The following is a 21,833-nucleotide window of genomic DNA, read 5'->3' on the forward strand; positions in this document are numbered from 1 at the left end:
CCTTCGCCTTCCCAGGCGGGAACTGTCGCATCCCAAGTCTAGCCACTCCAGGGCGGCTCTCGGGCGACAGCTTCGCGGCTCGGGGGCCCCACTGTCGCCCCTCCAGCGCCTCCCCGCGTTCGGTGCGCGCGCGCCGCGGCTTCCCGGGTGGCCGGGTCCCCCGCCCCCTAAAGTCGTCCCTCCCTGGCCGGGCTCCGCCCCCTGCCGCCGCTGCCTGATTGGCCTCCGCCTCCTTGTCCCCACGCTCCTCGGCTCCCCTTCGCCCAATGGGCACCACCACCTGGTCCAAAAATTTCCCCGAGGGGACCCAAAGGCTCTGCAAGCAGCAGATCCGGCCAGGCGGCTGGGACCGCCGCGGAGGCGCGCGGAGCGCGGAGGGTTTGCGGAGGCGGGAGCGGAGGAGCAAGGAGGAGGAGCAAAGGTGTCGGAGAGAAAAGTTCTGAAAGGAACAGGAAACCTGCCGGGAGGCGGCGGCTGCAGCTCTCCCGGCGTCCGGGCGGCGCGCGTCGCGGGGTCTCCGGAGCTGCTGCTCCGGTCCTGGCAGCCCTCCCGGCGCAGCTCTATCCCTCCGGTCGTGCCTGCCGCCGCCGCCGCCGCTGTTCTGGGCTGCAGGCGGGCGCTCGGTTCCGCCTCTGCCGCTGCGGCTCCCCGGAGAGGGCGGCGCGGGTGCTGAGAAGAGAAGGGGACGTCTTCTTCGGAGCATGAAGCAGCATGTCCGATAAAATGTCCAGCTTCCTCTATATAGGGGACATCGTGTCCCTGTACGCGGAGGGTTCGGTCAACGGTTTCATCAACACGCTGGGGTAAGCCAGGGCGCCGGGTGGGGAGCGCGGGCTGGGGAGCCCTGACGCTCGGTCCCCTCGGAGCTCATCCCCTTCGCCTGGGGTTGCTGGGCAGGCGCTGTGCCCGCGGACAGCGCGGTGCGCTCGGCTCGCGCGCTCGCAGGAAGCTGCCGGTGGAGGCAGGACTTTCTCAGCAACTTCGTAATCTCGAGCTCAGACGCATCTGAAAAGGAGGAAGTGATTCAGAAGCCCGAACACAGGCCCGACGAAGTCCTTGTTGGCCTCTCCGTGGGTTGTTTTGATTGAAAAAAAAAAAAAATGTAAGGGTAAAAAAAAAAAAAAATTTTTTTTCCCCCTTACAGGTGGGGAAAAAAAGAAAACAACACAAACAACACGGCTCCTCTCCCCACCTTTGCTCGCTACGACTCTCAAGCCCCTGCCCCTCACGGCCGGGTTTGTAAGAGCAGTCGATAAAAGTCTGTGGCCTTGGACGTGAGACGGACGATGAGGCGAGCGGGAGGAGTGTGGCTTTGCCCTGCGGGAGGAGCTCACTGTCCCCGCTACGCTGAAGTAATTTCCTTTTGGCCGTGCCAAACGGGAACTCGCCTTTCCTCGGGGGCGTCCTGGGGGCTTCTGGGTTCTAGAACTCACACCTGCTTTCTCCCCTCTCCGGGCCTGGGGCCACTGAAATGCTCAGCCTCTCCTGGGATGCAGCCAAATGCTTGGCTCTTGAGATTGAAGTTGATTTTTGAATGGGGGAGGTAGGTATATAAACATAACCTGTGCTAGCTGGATAAAGAGGACTTCCTTGATTACAAGTATTTTCTCTCTGTCCTGATGGTGAATACCAGCCTGTAGTTTTAATGCGCACTGCATTGTCTTTGCATAGGCACGGCTTTTGTTGCTGTTGCCGCCTAGTTTCAGTAGCTGGACTCCCCAGTCTTAGAGATTTTAGGCTGAGGAACTGGTGTTTCCACTTATGACTGGTCACTTTTTTTTTTTTTTTTCCTGCTGTTAGATTTTAGGGCACACGACCTAACATGCAGCGTCATTGGACGGTGACTTTGAGCCATGCTATTCACTGGGTGGTGTCTACCTGACAGGGGATATGGGAGTCCCAACTTCCACAGTTTCTGTTACTTGTGCGTCTCCTCTAGTGAGTGAAAGAAGGGAGGTAGATTTAATGTAATTCCTTTAAGATCAGTGTTAATTTATTGTGAAACTAAAGCATGGAAGGAAAAAAAAAAAAAAAAAAACAGCTGTAACACGTGCTTGGTCCTGAGTTTGTAAATCGTAAGCTGACATTTGTTTCTGGGAGAGTTCACAGTACAAGGTCAGTGTTTGGGCCCCCAGTAACATTTTGCGGATGGACTCTGCTGCACCTCCCCCTTCTCCACTGTGGACTCTTTGTGGAGGTAACATGGTGGTTAAGCTGGAGGGGCCTGGGGTCAAATCTCTGCTTTTCCTATTATGAACATGATGACCCTGGGCAAGTTGTATAATTGCATTCCAGTTTCCTCACCTCTGAAAATGGGAAGATTGTGGTTACTACCTCATAGGACTGTGCTAAGAAGTGAGTTAACATAAAGTGTTTAGTATAGCACCAGGCACGGGAGCAGTTGTATAAAATGTTCGCTATTGTAATGATCACTCCCTTGGTAACTGTGAGCAATAGTGACACTCTTGGACAAAATAATAAAAAGGATTAGGAATAAAGTATAAAACCTAGTCAAATTAAAAAGCCATGTTTTTGTAGTGTGTTATTCAGCAAAAGAGGGCTTCCCTGGTGGCTTAGATGGTAATGAATCTACCTGACATACGGGAGAGTCAGGTTCAATCCCTGGGTTGGGAAGATCCTCTGGAGAAGGAAATGGCAACCCACTCCAGTTTTCTTGTCTGGAGAATTCCATGGACAGAGGAGTCTGGCCAGCTACAGTCCATGGCGTTTCAAAGAGTCAGACACTGCTGAGCGACTCATACACACTTTCAGCAGAGGAATGTGTTTGGTAACTACCTACTTAAGCACTTGTAGTGTCTCTCCCGCTCAATTTGGAGGTGGAGAAACGGAGGGGAAGAGAAATGAAGTGACTTACCTACGAAGCAGAGGGCATTAATGTCAAAAGCTGGAACTGTAGCCCTGTCCCCAGATTCTCAGCCAAGTGTGTATTTCTTTGGTTACATACTGTTGTCTTTAAGCCTTGAAAGAAAGAAGCTTGACCTTTAATGTAGCATGTAGATTTGTATTAAACATTTCTTGCTGGTGTTGTGGAAGTTGAGTTGCTTTAGAGTGTGTTTGTGCAGTATTATTTTTCTGTTGACAAATGGATTCTTTTTGAGGTTACTATGACAAGACCTCTATGTGGCTCAATTCTAAGGTGAGGATTGGGTATGCTGCTGCTGGTGAAGCTTGGTGCTTTGATTGAGTGTTCTTTTTCTTTATGGAATCCATGGAATAGTTGGAGTACAATATAGTTCATGGAACTACATTGGCCTGAGAGTTTTAGGAGTTACAAAACTGGCAGGAGCCTATGTGCATGCGACATGAAATGTTCTCTAGGCAAAGTAGCATCATCTGCTTTGGTAGTGTAGAAGACAACTGGTAGATATGTTACCTTGCATCTTTTTTAGGGCCATAAATATGGAAGCAGCATTATAGTTTTTCATTATGTTGTTGTAGGATCGTAGTAATACACTTTTTCTATCAAAGAGAGAGAGCATACTTCAAATTGAATCTCTCTGCTCTTCTATAGTTGGAGGGAGATCTGTTGTCTGAGGTCTATTGTTAATTATAACCTTGTTCATATCATTTATTCCCTTTTCATGTCAGCATGTCTTTGTAGAGAGTAAAAGTATATGCTTGTCCCACCCCTAGAGTATTATAAAAGTGAATGGAAGAGACAGAAAGGAAAGAGTCCCCCACTTTTTTTTAGACAGTTTGTAGGAAAATCCACATTATGCTTATATTCTTGTGGCCCTTGCTGCTGCTGCTAAGTTGCTTTAGTTGTGTCCGACTCTGTGCGACCCCATAGACGGCAGCCCACCAGGCTCCTCTGTCTCTGGGATTCTCCAGGCAAGAACACTGGAGTGGGTTGCCATTTCCTTCTCCAATGCATGAAAGTGAAAAGTGAAAGTGAAGTCACTCAGTCGTGTCTGACTCTTCGCGACCCCATAGACTGTAGCTTCCCAGGCTCCTCCGTCCATGGGATTTCCCAGGCTAGAGTACTGGAGTGGGGTGCCATTGCCTTCTCCCTTGTGGCCCTTAAGTTTCTTCAAAGGTGTGTGAATTGTTAAAGTGAATCAGAGAGCTTGATTGGAGACATTGGCATTGTAGTTAGCCAGCATAGTTTGTTCCACTGTAATATTAAAAACTCAGCGGAAGAGCTAAAAATGAGGCTGAAGGTTTCTGACTTCTGTTTTCACTCTTTATCTATTTGACACTTTTGGTCGTGTGATGGTTTTTCAAATTCAGCTTAATTATCACGAGATAATTGTTAGATATTTATTTGTCTACAGATAAATCGTATCTGATTTTAGTATCTAGTGTGGAAATTTGAGAGAATACACATTGTTATTATTTGGTTTTGGGGAATTTCTTGCAATAAAGTCATGAATTTTTCAGCTGGAAAAAAAATTACAGGTTTTCATTCTGTTAGAGTTTAGTAGGCCCTTTTAGAGGCCTTTCCAACTGGAAATGTGGTAAGATTTTTGTAGGCTCTGTGACCTAGCTTTTAAGCTCAGTTTCTTAGTCTGAGAAATTAGACTGCTCCTGTTGCAAAGGTTTGCATTTCCCTCCCGCCCACCCACCTCCCCACAATTATCCTTTAACTAGTATTTACCTGATGTTTCTGAAGCCTGAGTTGTTGCTAAATAAGGTAGAGTATTGTTCTTCCAGCTTGTATTGGTAACAAAGGGGCCTGGTTTATATTTTCTAACTTAATTTTTCATCTACATATCTATTTAGGAAACACATTAAGGAAAACTGTTAAATCCTGTTGGATGAAGATGGTGAAGATATTTTAAATAAACAATTTTTTTTTTTGCTACTGTACACTTTAAGGTTATGGTTTTTATTTTTCTTTTAAAAGTGAAGGAGTTTGGGGACATGCTGTACAGTTTCAAATGTGGTGTTGCTGTTTTTGTTTTAATTTTAAAAATTGAGATATAGTTGATTTACAGTGTGTTAATTTCTGCTTTACAGCTAAGTGATTCAGTTATGCATATATACATGTGTATAGTTTTTAATATCTTTCCCATTATGGTCTATCATAGGATGGTTCTCTGTGCTATATAGTAGAACCTTGTTGTTTATTCATTCTCTATATAATAGCTTATATCTGCTAACCCCAGCCTCCTGCATTATCCCTCCCCAACCCCTCTCCCTTGGCAACCACAAGTCAGTTCTCTATGTCCAGAAGACTGTTTCTGTTCATTTCTGTCACATTTTAGATTTTAGGTTCCACATATAAGTGATATCATATATGGTATTTACCTTTCTCTTTTTTTAAAATATTTTTTGATGTGGACCACCATTTTTAAAGTCTTTTTTGAATTTGTCACAGTGTTGCTTTTGTTTTATGTTTTGGTTTTTTGGCTCTGAGGCATGTTAGATCTTAACTCCCTGACCAGGGATTGAACTGGCACCCCCTGCATTGGAAGGCAGAGTCTTAACTGCTGAATCACCAGGGAAGTCTGTATCTTTCTGTATCTTTCTCTTTCTGATTTCTCTTAGTATGATAATCTGTAGGTCCATCTGTGTTGCTGCAAATGGCATTATATAATTCTTTTTTATGGCTGAGTAATATTCCATTGAAGAGGAACTAAAAAGCCTGTTGATGAAAGTGAAAGAGGAGAGTGAAAAAGTTGGCTTAAAGCTCAACATTCAGAAAACAGATCATGGCATCTGGTCCCATCGCTTCATGGGAAATAGATGGGGAAACAGTATCAGACTATTTTTTTGGCTCCAAAATCACTGCAGATGGTGATTGCAGCCATGAAATTAAACGATGCTTACTCCTTGGAAGGAAAGTTATGACCAACCTAGATAGCATATTAAAAAGCAGAGACATTACTTTGCCAACAAGGGTCCATCTAGTCAGGGTTGTGGTTTTTCCCGTGGTCGTGTATGGATGTGAAAGTTGGACTGTGAAGAAGGCTGAGCGCCGTAGAATTGATGCTTTTGAACTGTGGTGTTGGAGAAGATTCTTGAGAGTCCCCTGGACTGCAAGGAGATCCAACCAATCCATTCTAAAGGAGATCAGTCCTGGGTATTCATTGGAAGGACTGATGCTAAAGGTGAAACTCCAATACTTTGGCCACCTCATGCAAAGAGTTGACTCATTGGAAAAGACTCTGATGCTGGGAGGAATTGGGGGCAGGAGGGTAAGGGGACGACAGAGAATGAGATGGGTGAAGGCATCACCAACTTGATGGACATGAGTCTGAGTAAACTCTGGGAGTTGGTGATGGACAGGGAGGCCAGGCGTGCTGCGATTCATGGGGTCGCAAAGAGTTGGACACGACTGAATGACTCAACTGAACTGAATATTCCATTGTATCTATGTACCACGTCTTCTTTATCAGTCCATCTATTGATGGACATTTAGGTTGTTTCCATGTCTTGGCTATTGTGAATAGTGCTACTATGAACATAGCTCATATATCTTTTTGAAATATAGTTCGATCTGGATATATGCTCAAGGGTGGGATTGCTGGATCACATGGTGATTTTTAGTTTTCTGAGGAACCTCCATACTGTTATCCATAGTGGCTGTACAAACTTATATTCCCAACAGTGTAGGAGGGTTCCCTTTCCTCTACATCTTCTCCAGCATTTGTGATTTGTAGAGTTTTTGAGGATGGTGATTTTATTTGCACCAAATGCAGCGTTAATTGTCTCTTTCCCCTTCCTCTATTTTTTTTTATATTGAGATTTACTTCGCTAGTCATTGATACTTGTGTTTTTTTAAAAATTTTTGTTTTGTATTGGAGCATAGTTGATTAATAATGTTGTGTTTCAGATGTACAGCAAAGTGATTTAGTTATACGTGTACATTTATCATTTTTTTTCCAAATTCTTTTCCCATTTAGGTTATTACAGAATATTGAACAGTGTTCCCTGTGCTGTACAGGGAACTGTATATCCTTGTTGGTTATCCATTTTATATATAGTAGTGTGTGTATGTCAATCCCAAACTCCCAATCTGTCCCTCCCTCCCTTTCCTCCTGGTAACCATAAATTCATTCTCTAAGAGGTGATTCTGTTTCTGTTTTGTAAATAAGTATATTGGTATCATTTTTTTAGACTTCACATGTAAATGATATTGTGATACTTGGTTTTCTATTTCTGAATTACTTTACTTAGTATGATAATCTCCAGGTCCATCCATGTTGCTGCAAATGGCATTATTTCATTCTTTTTAATGGCTGAATAATATACCATCGTTTATATATACCACATTTTCTTTATCCATTCTTCTTTCACTGGACATTTAGGTTGCTTCCACGTCTTGACTATTGTAAATAATGCTGCATTGAACATTGGTGTGAATGTACCATTTCAAACCATGTTTTTCTCCAGGTATATGCTCAGGAGTAGGATTGCTGGATCATATGGTAGCTCTATTTTTGTTTTTTTAAGGAAACTCCATATGGTTCTCCATAGTGGATACACCAATTTATATTCCCACCTACAGTGCAGGAGAGTTCCCATCTCTGCTCATCCTCTCCAGCATTTATTGTTTGTAGGTTTTTTCTGATGTTTGCCAATCTGAGGGGTGTGAAGTGATATCTCATTGTAGTTTTGATTTGCATTTCTCTAATAATTAGTGATTTGAGTATCTTTTCATGTGCCTCCTGGCCATCTGTAGGTCTTCTTTGGGGAAATATCTGCTTAGGTCTTCTGCCCATTTTTTTGATTGGATTGTTTGTTTTTTGGATATTGAGCCGCTTGAACTCTTTGTAAATTTTGGAGCCTGATTCTTGTCAGTCACATCATCTGCAAATATTTTCTCCCATTCTGTGGGCTGTCATTTTGTTTTGCCTATGGTTTCTTTTGCTGTGCAAAAGCTTTTGAGTTAATAAAGTCCCATTTGTTTATTTTTGCTTTTATTTCCATTACTCTAGGAAATGGCTCAAAAAAGATATTGCTGCTATTTATGTCAAAGAGTTTTCTCTGTTTTCCACTAAAGTTTTATGGTATCTGGTCTTACATTTAGGTCTTTAATCAGTTTTGAGTTTATTTTTGTGTATGGTGTTAATTCAACCTAGTTTTGGAAGTCCTCGCCTTGACACTTCTGACATTAGTTATTTTGGGTACATCGCCTTGATCAAGGATCTCATACCACACTGTGGGAGTGAGCGGGACAGAATTCCACGGGACAGTAGAGTCAGTGAAAAGTACACTGTTGTTTCATTGTTCTGCTCGTAGTTCAGGGTTCAGTGAATGACAAGCGTATGTGATCATGTACGTCTGTATACATATATTTAAGTGATTACTGCCTTTGGTTTGAGGGTTCTTCTCGGGACCTACCAAGAATCAACACCAGCTTGTTAAGGTTTGAGAAAATACTCAGGTGACCACCCATTGAAGCAGTGACTGCCAAGTATCATAATAGTTGCTTAGCCAGAGTGGCTAAAGATCAGGACTCTTATTTTTAGTTCATGTTTGATTTTTCTCAGTTCAATGAGTTTTGTTTCCATGTTCAGTGATGGATATCAGGTAGGGGAATGGTGGGTCATTTATAATTCTGACTTAATCCCTCAGATAAATGAACAAGACTGTGTAAAGTCCTATGTTTATTTTTTCTAATTGTAGTCCCTTGAATTTTCCTTTCTGATCTTTTTTTCTGCTTAAAGTTTTTAATATTTAAATGTTTGCAAATTTGACTGTTAATTTTTTCTTCTTTTACTTATTTAATTTTTCTGTTCTTTTCATAGTTTAGAAAATCTTCCCCTTAATAGGACTGTTTAATCAGTAGAGACTTGGATGAAACAAGGAATGGTTACAGCTGACTTATGTTTGCATTAATTTGTAATTTATCTTTAGTCTCTTCTAGATAAAACTCTTCTAAGTAACAGCCATTATTTTCTGCTATAACTAGGTGTATAAATTTAGCTCTGTTTTGGCTACAGCATTTGTTACTATGATGAAAGTATCTAAAAATCCATTGGATGTTTGCATGTGTCTTTAAAGAGGAGGAAGAAGACAGTATAATCTTGAATACTGAGTTGTTTTGGAAAGTGTGAGGGTTAGTAGTGTCATGTTATGGAACTTGAAATCAGCTAGAATACAAAGACAGCTTCTGAAGTGGTGAACATAAAGTCCATTTTAAGCTGAAAGGTCGACCATTTCTTAAACTTTGAAGTCATTCCATAAACAACAGGGTAGCTTTTAGACCCTCTCCGGTGGAGAGCTCAGTCAGGTAAACAACCATGCTTCCTTAAGTGCCTTGACTTTGGGAGAAGAGAATTCAAAGGCAAATGATTGCCCTCGTTCTTTATTTAACACAGCTTTTTTGCTTAAAACATTTCTTTTTTTTTTTTTTTTTTGCATAGGTAGTGCTTTTCACAGTCATGTATTCCCTTTGGAACTCAGCATATAGACAGAATACTTTAAAAGTTAAATTCAAACTTAAAACAAATTCTGGACACAAGGTGTATCTTCATATAAATATAAAGAAAGTTACAGTGGCCTTCTGTGACAACTTTCTAGCATAACAAGTGATTGAATTTTCCTCCTTTTGTTTACATCAGAACTTGGTAATAAATCACTGGATAGTAATCAGAGAAGTGAAATTTTAATGGTCATTCATCCATTCATTTATTTAATGAGTAAAATTGATTGTGCCTTTCAAATGCACAGGGGTTTTCTACTCTCATGCAGATTTAGGTGGGAATGTTTTTAATATATGCTTTAGAAAACCATAATTCTGATGTAAAAATATAGAAAAAAATATCCACAGAAAATAGTGAAAGCGAAGACCTTTTCAGCATGTTTTTTAACAGTGGTGACACCGTTTCATGGATGGGTGCATGATTTTCATTTTTATTTTCATTCTTAGGTCTCCTGTGTGTCCCAGATTATACATATATTTCTTTAATTAGACAGTTATTACTGTTAACAGTTAGCACAGTTAACTAAAATGAAAATAATGTTTTTGAGGATCTTCAGTTTCTTATTACTGTTCATCAACGTTTATTTTAAAAAGCATAAAGAAAGCATTTTCCTGGTCATTGTCAGTAGACAAACCCCACAAACCAGGAACTGCATGTTGCTAAAATATATAGATCATATGTTTACCATAAAATTTTTTCTTCCTAGTTATTTATTGTTGGTGTTTTAAAATGTATTATGGAAAAATGTTTGGCCAGTAATGCTGATCCTTTATAAATGGTTGATTTAACTTTTGCTTCCCTTGTGGCTCAGATGGTAAAGAATCTGCCTGCAGTGTGGGAGACCGGGGTTCGATTCCTGGGTTGGGAAGATCCCCTGGAGAAGGGAATGGCTACCCACTCCTGTATTCTTGCCTGGAGAATTCCATGAATGCTGGCAGGCAAGAGTCCATGGGATCACAGAGTTGGACACGACTGAGTGACTAACACTAACTTGTGCAGTAAATATATAGTCTATTTTAGAAGTCTGTTTACACATGTAAGAAGTGTGCCCTTCAGCATGACTGACTAGTTCATTTTAATAATCTTAGTACCCACTATGGAACTTTTATTGTCAATCAGTTTCTATGGGTATTACTTAGTGAGGGCTCTGTGTGTGTATGTGATTGAAATCATTTGAGTAATTGTTTTTATTGAATATCTTTGAAATGGATGGATTAGCCCTTTCAAAATTCAAATCAATGATTGGTTAATAATAGTGATTTTATAGTTTATTCTGACACAAACCTACAGAACTCCAACCCTGAATTAAAAATAAATTATCAGTTTATTCAGAAAAATTTAATCATGAAATTGAAAATGTGTCCCCAGCATGATCAAGTTTGTGGACCATTCTTGGTGATGTGGTTTATGCTGGAGGATGCTGCAGATGAATCACTGGTTCATTTGACACATAGTTAACAAACCCTGACCATGTGTTAGGGATCCAGCATGAAGAGATGCCAGATATTGTGCTATTTTAATTATTATCTCAGAAATTCAGACTTCCTTTGATAATTTGTAGTATAACATTGGACTAGGATCTATGGGAGTCTAAGGGTATTTGACACCTCTGCCCTCAAAGTTGTAAATGCCACAAGATCAGGAACTGACTCTGACTTTTAATCCTTGTATGCTTAGCACCTCACATAATTCCTGCTACATAGTAGGCATTTAATAAATATTTGTGAAATCAATGTAGTCATTATTTAGTCATGGAGATAAGATTGGTATTGAGTAACTACAACATAAAGCAGCTTTTTTCAAATAAAGATGATTAAAAACAGAGATCACAGGGAAACCAAAGCGGATTCTTTGAGTGGTATGACCCAAAGAGGGCTTCAAAGAGGAGGTGATATTTAGCTGAACTTTGTGGGATCATTAAGGTGAATATTTGTCTCAAACCTGTGTCCATAATTTGATCATGTATGTGGAGCCCTATACCAAGGTCACAGTGTGGAGCCCTGTACCAAGGTCACAGAAGAAAAATCTCTGGAACTGACCAAGGCCCATAGCAACTGTTGATGTGAGCTTCTGGATCTAAATTAGCCAGTTCCTTGCCTGGTAATCGAACCTGGGCTGCAGTGGTGGGAGTGCTGAATCCTAACCACTAGACTCGGCAATATATCCTTGGTACCTTTTTCTTTTATTCAAAAAATTAGCGAAATTTTACTGTTTATATTAATAGCTCCAAAAAAGGAAGCAAAAATTTGATATTATTGAGATGTACAAAGATTGAAGAAATATCCTGAGAACATATTTTATGCTTATTTATCAAATGTAAGAGCTTTGTTTGATTCAGGCCCTCTGAATTTGTCACGTGCTGAGACGTGTTTACTGAGTTTAGTCAGTTTGCTGAGAGAAGAGATAAAGAGGGCAGGATATAAAGCCCAGAAACTTGGCAATTATTTGGGGGAATTTTTATAGTATTTCCAGCTTCTTTGAATATTTTGATTTCATTCCTTTCCCCCTTATTTCTCTTCATCCCAGTGTTTCATCATTTTTCTTCCTTAATCATGGGCTTCAGTTGTCTTCTAGATCCCTGGAAGCTTTGCTAATAAAGAAAACTTTCCATCTAAAATAGTTATAATTTTTTTTGTTTGTTTCATCGTGCCTGAGACTGTTCAACACATGCACGCATGGACAGGTGCTCGTGCGCGCACACACACGCGCACACACACTCCATTTCGCGTAGAGTACTGGTATCTGTGGAGCCCACTCTGCCCTCATTTCCTGTGGGTGTTTAACAAGCAATAGAGGCCATAGATTCCCATGATGGCCAGGAAAGACTTAGGAAGTGAACAAAGCATAATCTGAATTCATATCTAAATTCTTAGAATTCAGGCATGTGTTATTAAGATTCTATCTAAAGTGTTTGAGTCATTTGAGTCATTGTTAAAATATCAGCAGAAAAATCTCTTTGTGAAAATTGCAAATTGCTGGACTTCTATTATGTATTTGTTATACAGAAAAACTCTACAGTGGAATCTTAGAACAAACTTTTATGTTTTTAATTAGACAGTTCCTAGATGTCTAGCTCTCTAAGATCTGTGGTGATGACTGATTATGAAATAGCCACTAGGAGCGGACACTACTACTCTCCACATATTATCTCCTATTGAAAAGAGGATTCTTCAAATTGTGTAAAGAACTTATGGATTATCAGAGCTAAATACAACATGTCAAACAAACAAAAACCCAACCAAAAACGAAACTGGATTAAAAAAATTGTTGATTAACTTTTCCAGCGGCAAATCAAAGTGTATTATTTATAAAAACTAGAGAATGTTAAGTCCCCTCCAACTTGCATTTAGTTAAATTATTTGCAAGCCTTATATTGCATTGTCTTGGAACTCTTGAAAAGCTGCCTGTAGGTATCTCTTGTTATTCTTTTTTTTAAATAAAATGTTTATTTATTGCTGCATTGGGTCTTCATTGCTGTGTGTAGGCTTTCTCTAGTTGCAGCGAGTGGGGGGCTATTTATTCTCTAGTTGTGGTGCACCGGCTTCTGGTGCAGGCTTCAGTATTTGTGGTTCTTGGATTCTAGAGCACCAACTTAATAGTTGCATTGCATGGGCTTTGTTGCTCTGCAGCTTGTGGGATCTTCTCTGACCAGGGATTGAAGCCTAGTCTCCTGCACTGGCAGGTGGATTCTTTATCACTGAGCCGTCAAGAAAGCCCCTCTCTTGCTGTTCTTACTATCTGATCACAAAAGCTCAAAAGATTTGGAAAGCAAAAGATACTTGAATATCTCTTTGCCCATATGGGTCAAGCTTAAGAACTGAATATTAGAAATAAAGTTCCATTGTTAGTAAGGAACAGAAACCATCTTTGGCTAGCATAAGCAAAGAAGGGAATTTATAAGTACAAGGATCCTGGAGGAGCTCCAGGAAATTGAATGATGAGCTCAACAAGTGAACATCAAGAAAGGCAGAAACTCAGAGCTGCTGTGGGTATATTGGTAGCAGAACCTTCTGTCTGGTCCTGCCATTTACAGGACTAGGATACAGCAATTTCTATACCCTTTATCTTCTTACCATTCAAAATGCAGAATGATAGAATTTGGCCCCACTTGGATTAATCACTTATGTCCATGAAGAAAAGTCACAAGGCCAGATCTGATTATCAGGGAAATCACTTTTAGTGGGGCTCTGATTTCTGCCTGCTTCCAGGGCGGTGTGGTATGGCAGGAAGAGAGTGTGGAGGACCTGAGTGAACTGAGATCTCATCACTTAGTAGGTAATTGAATAATAACTTCTCAGCACCTTTTAAAATTATGGTCCTATTCATAACATAAAATGTACTGTCTTTTTTTTAAAAAAAATTTATTTCTTTGTGCTGTATCCTTGTTGTGGCACTCGCAATCTTCTCTCTTTGTTGTGGCATGTGGTATTGAATCTGGGCCATCTGCATTGGGAGTGTAGACTCTTAGCTACTGGACCACCAGGAAGTCCCTCATCTTACTCATCTTTAGGTGTAAAGTTCAGTGGTGTTAAATGCATTCACAGTATTGGGCAGCCATCACCATTATCCATTTTCAGTACTTTTTCATCATCTCAAAGAGAAACTCTTCACCCTTTTGAAAATAACTCCCCATCTTCCCCACCAGGGCACCCCCCGCTTTGGTGTGGTCCTTTAGGGTTTGGCTTATTTTACTCAGCATAAGCTCTCAAGGATCATCCATATTGTAGCATGTGTCAGGACTCTATTCCTTTTTATTGCTGAATAGTATATTATGATAAGGATACAGCCCATTGTGTTTACTCATTCATCAGCTGATTATCATTTTTGTGGCTCCTCCCTTTTGACTATTGCGAGTAATACTGCAGTGAATATTTGTATGTAAGGTTCTCTGTGGACATATTCTTAATTCCTTTGGGTATACACCTAAGGAGGGGAATTGCCTGGACATGGTACCATATTTAATATTTTGCCTCAACCTTTCCTGTTCTCTTTATCTTGCTTTACCTTTTTCTTTCATATCTTCTTATTATGCACAATATAATTTACTATTTCTTGTGTTCAGTGTTTATCACCTGTCTGCCCCTGGTAGAAAGCAAGCTCTTTGAAGGCCGAGATCTTCTGTTTTGTCACTGAATATCTTAAGTTCTTGACTCCATAAATATTTGTTGAATGAATTCATGTTGAATTAGGATATGAACATTCCCAAATCTCTAAGTAGATATTAACATCAGCCCTGCTCTGGGAAAAAAGTCAATTTGATTGTAAAGTCAGTGTAATTGTTCTTATTAAATACTTTGAGAAGCCATAAGGGTAATTCTTTTAAAATGAATGAAAGTTGTCACTAGATTTATAGGGCCATTAACTCTTGCTGTACTAGGAACTTTAATAAATCTCTTGGGTCATATCTCTGCACCTCCCTAGCCTAACATGTGATAAAACTTACTTATAGCCTTATTTAATGGTTCGAGTGTTATAGACACATTAAAGTTGTTATTTCTGAAAGTTCAGCTTTATTTTTGCACATGCAAAAAGTGAATTTGTAAGCATTTTGTGAGACCATTTCTTAATTTCAATCAGCCCTTTTTCTTAGTGGATAATATATAATACATCCAGGGAAATATTTTGTACCCTAACAGCTTTAAGCAAAAAAGTTTAGTTGAAAATAATTTGCTAATATGAAACCAGAAAGTATTTGGGGAATTTATAATTTTAGTTTACTAAATAGAAGAGGGTGTATAACAAGTTGTAATATTTATTTCTGAAATTTAGGAAAAAGTGTCTGGAAAGGGATGGGTACTTAACTGTAGGTTGAGGAGAACAAGTGAATGGTATTTTTGTTTTTCGTTACTTAATATTCTTTCTGTTGACTCTGTTATAATGTGCTCTGCCTCAGTCTTATTCCAAAAGACATGTCTGGTTGTTCTCTTTAAGAATTCAAAATTCTCCAGTGTTGTTATTCACTCTTATTCTTGGAATCCTTACTGGTAGCGATGTACAAATGAGAACTTCTTTGAGAGCATATTTGCATATAGGACAGAGAAATAAAGGGAAAAATGTAGATGTGTACAAATGATAAAATAACATAGAAACATAGAACAAGGTCATTCTGTTCCCTCTAGTCCTAACATGCTGTGATCCACTGTGATAGATGTTTAAAAATATGATATCTTTAGAAAAGTAATATTGAGATAAAAGATGAATTAGGAATCCAAAGTAAGTTAATGATTCAAGGACTAGTTATTTGTGTTTGGCTAAAGTGTTCAAGGTCATTGCTAATATCAGGGATATAATTACTTGGACATTTGCGTTTCAAGTAGACTTTTGGTTTCAGCCATGTTTGCAAAGAGGGTAATTTTAGTTTGGGTTTGTTAAAATTCACAGGGAAGAATTTACAACACTCCTTGTTGTGTTGAGGACTCTACTTGTGGCTAGGAATGGTTAATACTATGACATTTTAAGTCAAATCAAGATTACTTGTCAATGAAAGTGTTAGTTATTTAAAACTTTACTGAATGAATCCATCGCCAGGATTAATAACAAATGATAAAAGGCCTTTATTTATCTTTCTTCCCTATTTACCTGGCAGGACACGATTTAGTAATTGAGTTCCAATTCTAAATCCATGTCCAGACTGAGCCTCCTTTCCTGGTCAGCACAAATGAAGCCATTGTTATCTGTTATGGTGAAACAAAGTACTTATTTCTGAAGTTTTAGCTGCTATAGAATCTCTCAGAACTGGCTTTAAAAACTATCAAACTGCAAGTAGAAAAACATTTTGTTAATTATTGGAGAATCTGAAAAAATAATTGTTAAAGTGAATTGACAGGTACAGGCTCTGGAGAGTCGATAATTTGGCAACAAGATAGCCATAATTTTATACTATGAACATTTTTGAAAGAATAGATCAACATTCATATTGTACTTTTTTCAAAATTGAAGTTGTAATACATGCTCAAAGAATCAATATTAACTGCATTATTTAGTTTGAACTGTATTTAATTTAGCAAAATGCACAATGATTTTAATTTTTGTATCAGAGTGTGCTAGTTAGTCCCCAACATTAGTTTTTCACTCTTTCATGATAATAGAAGTGTTTGAGTGTGTGGGTGCTGAGAATAAGGACCACATTTCCTAGCCTCTTCTGTAGCCAGGTATGGCTTCAGACTAGAATTTGTGGTCAGATCCTTACAGGAGATGTTTACTCCCCTCTTCTGACCCCCCAGCTCACTCCCATTCACCTGTTTGTAATGTGCAAGGGAAGAAGCCATCTTGAACCATGTGGATGAGGCCAATACTTTAGGAGTAACAGGATAGCAAGAAATGAAGCTGTTCTCTGGACATCTGCAAATCCTGGCTGTATTGTCTGTATTTGAACAGAAGATGAAACAAGATGGGCTGACAGGGGTCAGGTCACGTATTCCCTGTTAGGCAATGTGAAGCCCTTGATGAACTGTTAAGAGGAAGAATGAAATGATCAGGTTTTGTTCTAGGAAGATCAGACAGTGGTAAAGAGAAGTAGAAGCAAGCTGCAAATGGCAGGCATGGGAGGAACCAGGTGACTCATGAAAGCAGCCTGAACCTAGCAGCTGGAGTGGGGATGTAGAGTAGCTTCTCATCAGAATCGTTGAAGGGACAGTATCTTTGTTTAGTGTCTGACTTTAGACCCAAATGATTTATGAATCATTTGGAGATGTGGGTTTGATCCCTGGGTCGGGAAGATCCCCTGGAGAAGGAAATGGCAACCCACTCCAGTATTCAGTCCAGTGTCCTCCTGCATTGGCAGGTGGATTCTTTATCACTAAGCCGCCTGGGAAGCTTGGGAGAAACAGAGATAATCCAATTGTTATAAAAGAAGTACAATTAAAACTACAACTGGGTAAACTTTCTGAAAGAAAGAAAATCCCATGGACAGAAGAGCCTAGCGGGCTACAGTCCATGGTGTTGTAAGAGTTGGACATGACTGAGTGACTAAATAACAAATGCTTCTCCCACTAGGTTTTGAACTGTGTAAGGGCAGCAACTGTGTTGTTTACAGTTACATCCCCACTGCCTTGCCACAGTATCGTCACATAATAGGTTTTTAAGAAACATATTGAGCAAATGAATAATGTTTTAGCATAAGGGCTAAGAGGATGAGTTTTTGATCAGATAAACTTGGTTTCAAATTATGTCTTTACTCCTTCTCATGGTATGATGTTTGGAAGTTGCTTAATACCGAAAACCTCAGCTTTCTTATCTGTAAAGAGGCATTGTTACCTATAGTATTGCCATGATGACTAATGGAAATTAATGTATGTAAAACCCTTAGCTTCAGCCTCTTAGAATTAGGCACCTAAGTGTTAAATAGGTAGAAACCATTATTATTACTATTATTCTATCTGAAAAAATCAGCAAGAGTCTCTCTGGAAGCTTGGCTAAGTTCTTACTGCATTGATTTGAAAGTTCTGCCATATTGTGTTTATAAAACTTTGCAGTAAACCAGTTTTTCAGTGGGTATTTGTTTAGTAGGCTGTTCAAAGGCACTCCGCCTTATCTATTGTTTGCTTTGGTTTTGGCCCTTTTTTTCTCCTTTCCTTACTTTGATAATGTGTAGTGCTAAACTGCAGGCACTTCTGTTTATCTTGTATTAGTGGTTTGATGCATGATCTTTTTGATGTAATGCAAACACCTAAAGTATATCAACATTAGTCACAACCTTTGAATTGCTTGGCATACATTTTCTATATCTTCCTTGACTAGAATTTTCAAGTCTTGTTAAATTTTAAAGCCGTCATGCTACTTCAGTGGCTAGCATTTCTTCCCTACTGGAACACAGTGGTGAAGGGAAACAGTTTTATTTATTGAGACAAAACAAACGTTTGCTTTGAAGCCATTAGAATGGAGGTTTTGCATAAGTTTCCACCAAGCAGCTGGTGTCACCATCCCTTCTCTGAAATTTCCTATTGCCAAGAATTCCTTCTGAGCTTCTGTGACTGTTAGAGGGATTAGCAAAAACATTTATCTAATTTGGATAATTAATTAGTTTAGAAATAAACAAATTTGCCTAGGACAATCATGTCAGATTTTAAACAGTGACTAATCAAATTATAATGGTTACTTCTCTTTAGAATAATAATGACTTTTAGACAAAATCATAGGGATCTGAAAGGCATAGAGAGGATATCTTACTCCTGCCACTTAGATGTACCTAGTGAACAAAAATGATCCAGGTTGTAGCCTTCTTTTGATTAAGATAGGGAAGGAGATTTTGCTATTTGCCAGAATCTTACTATGTATATACACTCAGACTGTTGAAGCACTCTTAAAAATTAAAGCATTAAAACACTTGAACCTGCTTTGCAAACTCTTGTTAGAAAATTTCTCTGTGAGAAGGTATTTCCTTTTAGTTAAGAGCAATTCCTGATGCTGCAGTTTGTTATCTCTAGTCTTACTGGTCTACTAATGGATAAAAGTGCTCCATTCCTTGTTCTGACAGTGAATTAGTCAATCTGAAGACCGTTTGTTAGCCAGGATGTTTTTTAGTTGCAAGAAACAGAAAACTCAATTGGAACAATTGTTAGCAAAGAAGAGAACTTAAAAAAACTTTTTATTTTATATTGGAGTATAGCCATTAACAACGTTGTGGTAGTTTTAGATAGACAGCAGAGGGACTTGGCCATACATGTACATGTATCGATTCTCCCCTAAACTCCCCTCCCATGCAGGCTGGCATATAACATGGAGCAGAGTTCTCTGTGCTATAAAGCAGGTCCTTGTTGGTTACCCATTTAAAATACAGCAGTGGGTACATGTCCATCCCAAACTCCCTAACTATCCCTTCCTCCCCCCCACCCCCACCCCGCCTCTGGCAACCAACAAGAATGTATTGTTTATGATCAGAGTAGCTAAAAAGTCTATGCATAACTTTGTTATAGGCTCTCCGGCTTTATCCTTGATTCGGTTTTGTCATCAGTATTAGTCCATCCTCAGACAGGCCTTCTGCCTCTGGTGGCAGTGTGTCTGCTGGCAGCTTCATCATTAGTGCGTCCTACCATCTTACATCCAGAGCTTAAACTCTGGAAGTGCTGCAGTCTTCACTGTTGCAATGACTGGGATAACAGTCCCATCTTTAGCTGAACACTGTGGCCAGGGGATGAGAGGCTCTGATGATAGAGGATACGCCATCATGCACTACGTGGAAGAAGAGCCCTTCTCCATTCTCCTTTCAGGGCTCAATGGCCAGAAGGAAGACAGTGGATGCTGGAAAGGCAATGACAACACGTGTCTACTGTAGCCAGATGGAATTGCTCTGTGGACATAACAGAGCCATATTTCCTGTGTCCTTACCATCAGGTTTTAAAATGTGAAGCCATTAGTTTTTTTTTTTTCCATTTTTTTTTGAAGGATAATTGCTTTACAGAATTTTGTTGTTTTCTGTCAACCCTCAACATGAATCAGCCATAGGTATACATATATCCCCTCCCTTTTGAACCTCCCTCCTATCTCCCTCCCCATCCCACCCTTCTAGATTGATACAGAGCCCCTGTTTGAGTTTCCTGAGCCATACAGCAAATTCCTGTTGGCTATATAGTTTACATATGGTAATGTAAGTTTCCATATTACTCTTTCCATACATTTCACTCTCTCCTCCCGTCTCCCCATGTCCATAAATCTGGTCTCTATGTTTCTCCATTGCTGCCCTGAAAATAAATTCAATACCATTTTTCAAGATACCATATATATGCATTAGAATATGGTATTTATCATTCTCTTTCTGACTCACTTTACTCTGTATAATAGTTTCTAGGTTTGTCCACCTCATCAGAGCTGACTCAAAGGTGTTCCTTTTTATGGCTGAGTAATTTTCCTTCATGTATATGTACCATAGCTTTATCCATTCATCTGTTGATGGACATCTAGGTTGCTTCCATGTTCTAGCTACTGTAAATAGTGCTGCAGTGAACAGTGGGATACATGTGTCTTTTTCAACCCTGGTTTCCTCAGGGTATATGCCTAGGAGTGGGATTGCTGGGTCATACGGTGGTTTTATTCCTAGTTTTTTAAGGAATCTCCATTTCAATTTACATTCCCACCAAGTGCAAGAGCATTCCCTTTTCTCCACACCCTCTCCAGTAATTATTGTTTGTAGACTTTTTGATGAGGGCTGTTCTGAGCAGTGTGAGGTGATATCTTATTGTAATTTTGGTTTGCATTTCTTTAAATATGAGCGATGTTGAGCACCTTTTCATGTGTTTGTTAGCCATCTGTATGTCTTCTTCTGAGAAATGCCTGTTTAAGTCTTTTCCCCACTTTTTGATTGGGTTGTTTGTTTTTCTGGCATTGAGTTGTATGAGCTGCTTTATATATTCTGGAAATTAATCCTTTGTCAGTTGTATCATTTAATATTATTTTCTCCCATTCTGAGGGTTGTCTTTTCACCTTGCTTATTGTTTCCTTTGCTGTGCCAAAGCTTTTGAATTTAATCAGGTTCCCTTTGTTTACTTTTGTTTTTATTTCTGTTACTCTAGGAGATCTTGGTTTGATTTATGTCATTGAGTGTTCTGCCTATGTTTTCTTCTAAGAGTTTTATAGTGTCTGGTTTTACATTTAGGTCTTTAATCCATTTTATCTTTGTGTATGGTGTTAGGAAGTGTTCTAATTTTGTTCTTTTACGTGTAGTTGTTCAGTTTTCCCAGCACCATTTATTGAAGAGGCTGTCTTTGCCCGATTGTATATTCTTGCTTCCTTTGTAAAAAATAAGTTACTGATAGGTGCATGAGTTTATTTCTGGGCTTTCTATCTTATTCTGTTGGTCTATATTTCTGTTTTTGTGCCAGTACCATACTGACTTAATGACTATAGCTTTGTAGTATAATCTGGAATCAAGAAGGTTGATTCCTCCAGCTCCATTCTTCTTTCTCAAGACTGCTTTGGCTATTCGGGGTCTTTTGTGTTTCCATATGAATTGTGAATTTTTTTGTTCTAGTTCTATGAAAAATGCCATTGGTAGTTTGATAGGGATTGCACTGAATCTGTAGATTGCATTTGGTAGTATAGTCATTTTCACAATATTGATTCTTCCTACCCAGGAACATAGAATATCTCTCCATCTGTTTATGTTGTCTTTGATTTCTTTCATCAGTGTCTTATAATTTAATGTGTGCAGTTCTTTTGTCTCCTTAGGTAAGTTTATTCCTAGATGTTTAATTCTTTTTGTTGCAATGGTGAATGGGATTGATTCCTTAATTTCTTTTTCTGATTTTTCATTGTTAGTATATAGAAATGCAAGTGATTTCTGTGTATTGATTTTGTATCCTGCAACTTTGCTAAATTCACTAATTAGCTCTAGGAGTTTTCTGATACATCTTTAGGGTTTTTTATGTACAGTATCATGTCATCTGCAAACAGTGAGAGCTTTACTTCTTTTCTGATCTGGATTCCTCTTATTTATTTTTCTTC

The 21,833-nt window shown here is 39.3% G+C and overlaps 1 protein-coding gene across 2 annotated transcripts in view; it reads left to right on the plus strand.

The window, feature by feature from the left end:
• Positions 1-318: 318 nt before the first annotated feature.
• ITPR2 (inositol 1,4,5-trisphosphate receptor type 2) overlaps positions 319-21,833 on the plus strand; it is a 604,865-nt gene continuing 583,350 nt past the window's right edge. The window contains exon 1 of one of the 2 annotated variants that reach the window (XM_004006770.5): positions 319-803. In XM_004006770.5, coding sequence (XP_004006819.2) covers positions 712-803 — 92 coding nt within the window. In that variant the 5' untranslated portion in view covers positions 319-711. Of the gene's footprint in view, positions 1,544-21,833 lie in introns of both variants that reach the window. The other variant, XM_060413298.1, reaches the window with a different exon arrangement.

Source organism: Ovis aries, chromosome 3 (assembly GCF_016772045.2).
Source record: "Ovis aries strain OAR_USU_Benz2616 breed Rambouillet chromosome 3, ARS-UI_Ramb_v3.0, whole genome shotgun sequence".
In the NCBI taxonomy this organism is placed as follows: Eukaryota; Metazoa; Chordata; class Mammalia; order Artiodactyla; family Bovidae; genus Ovis; species Ovis aries.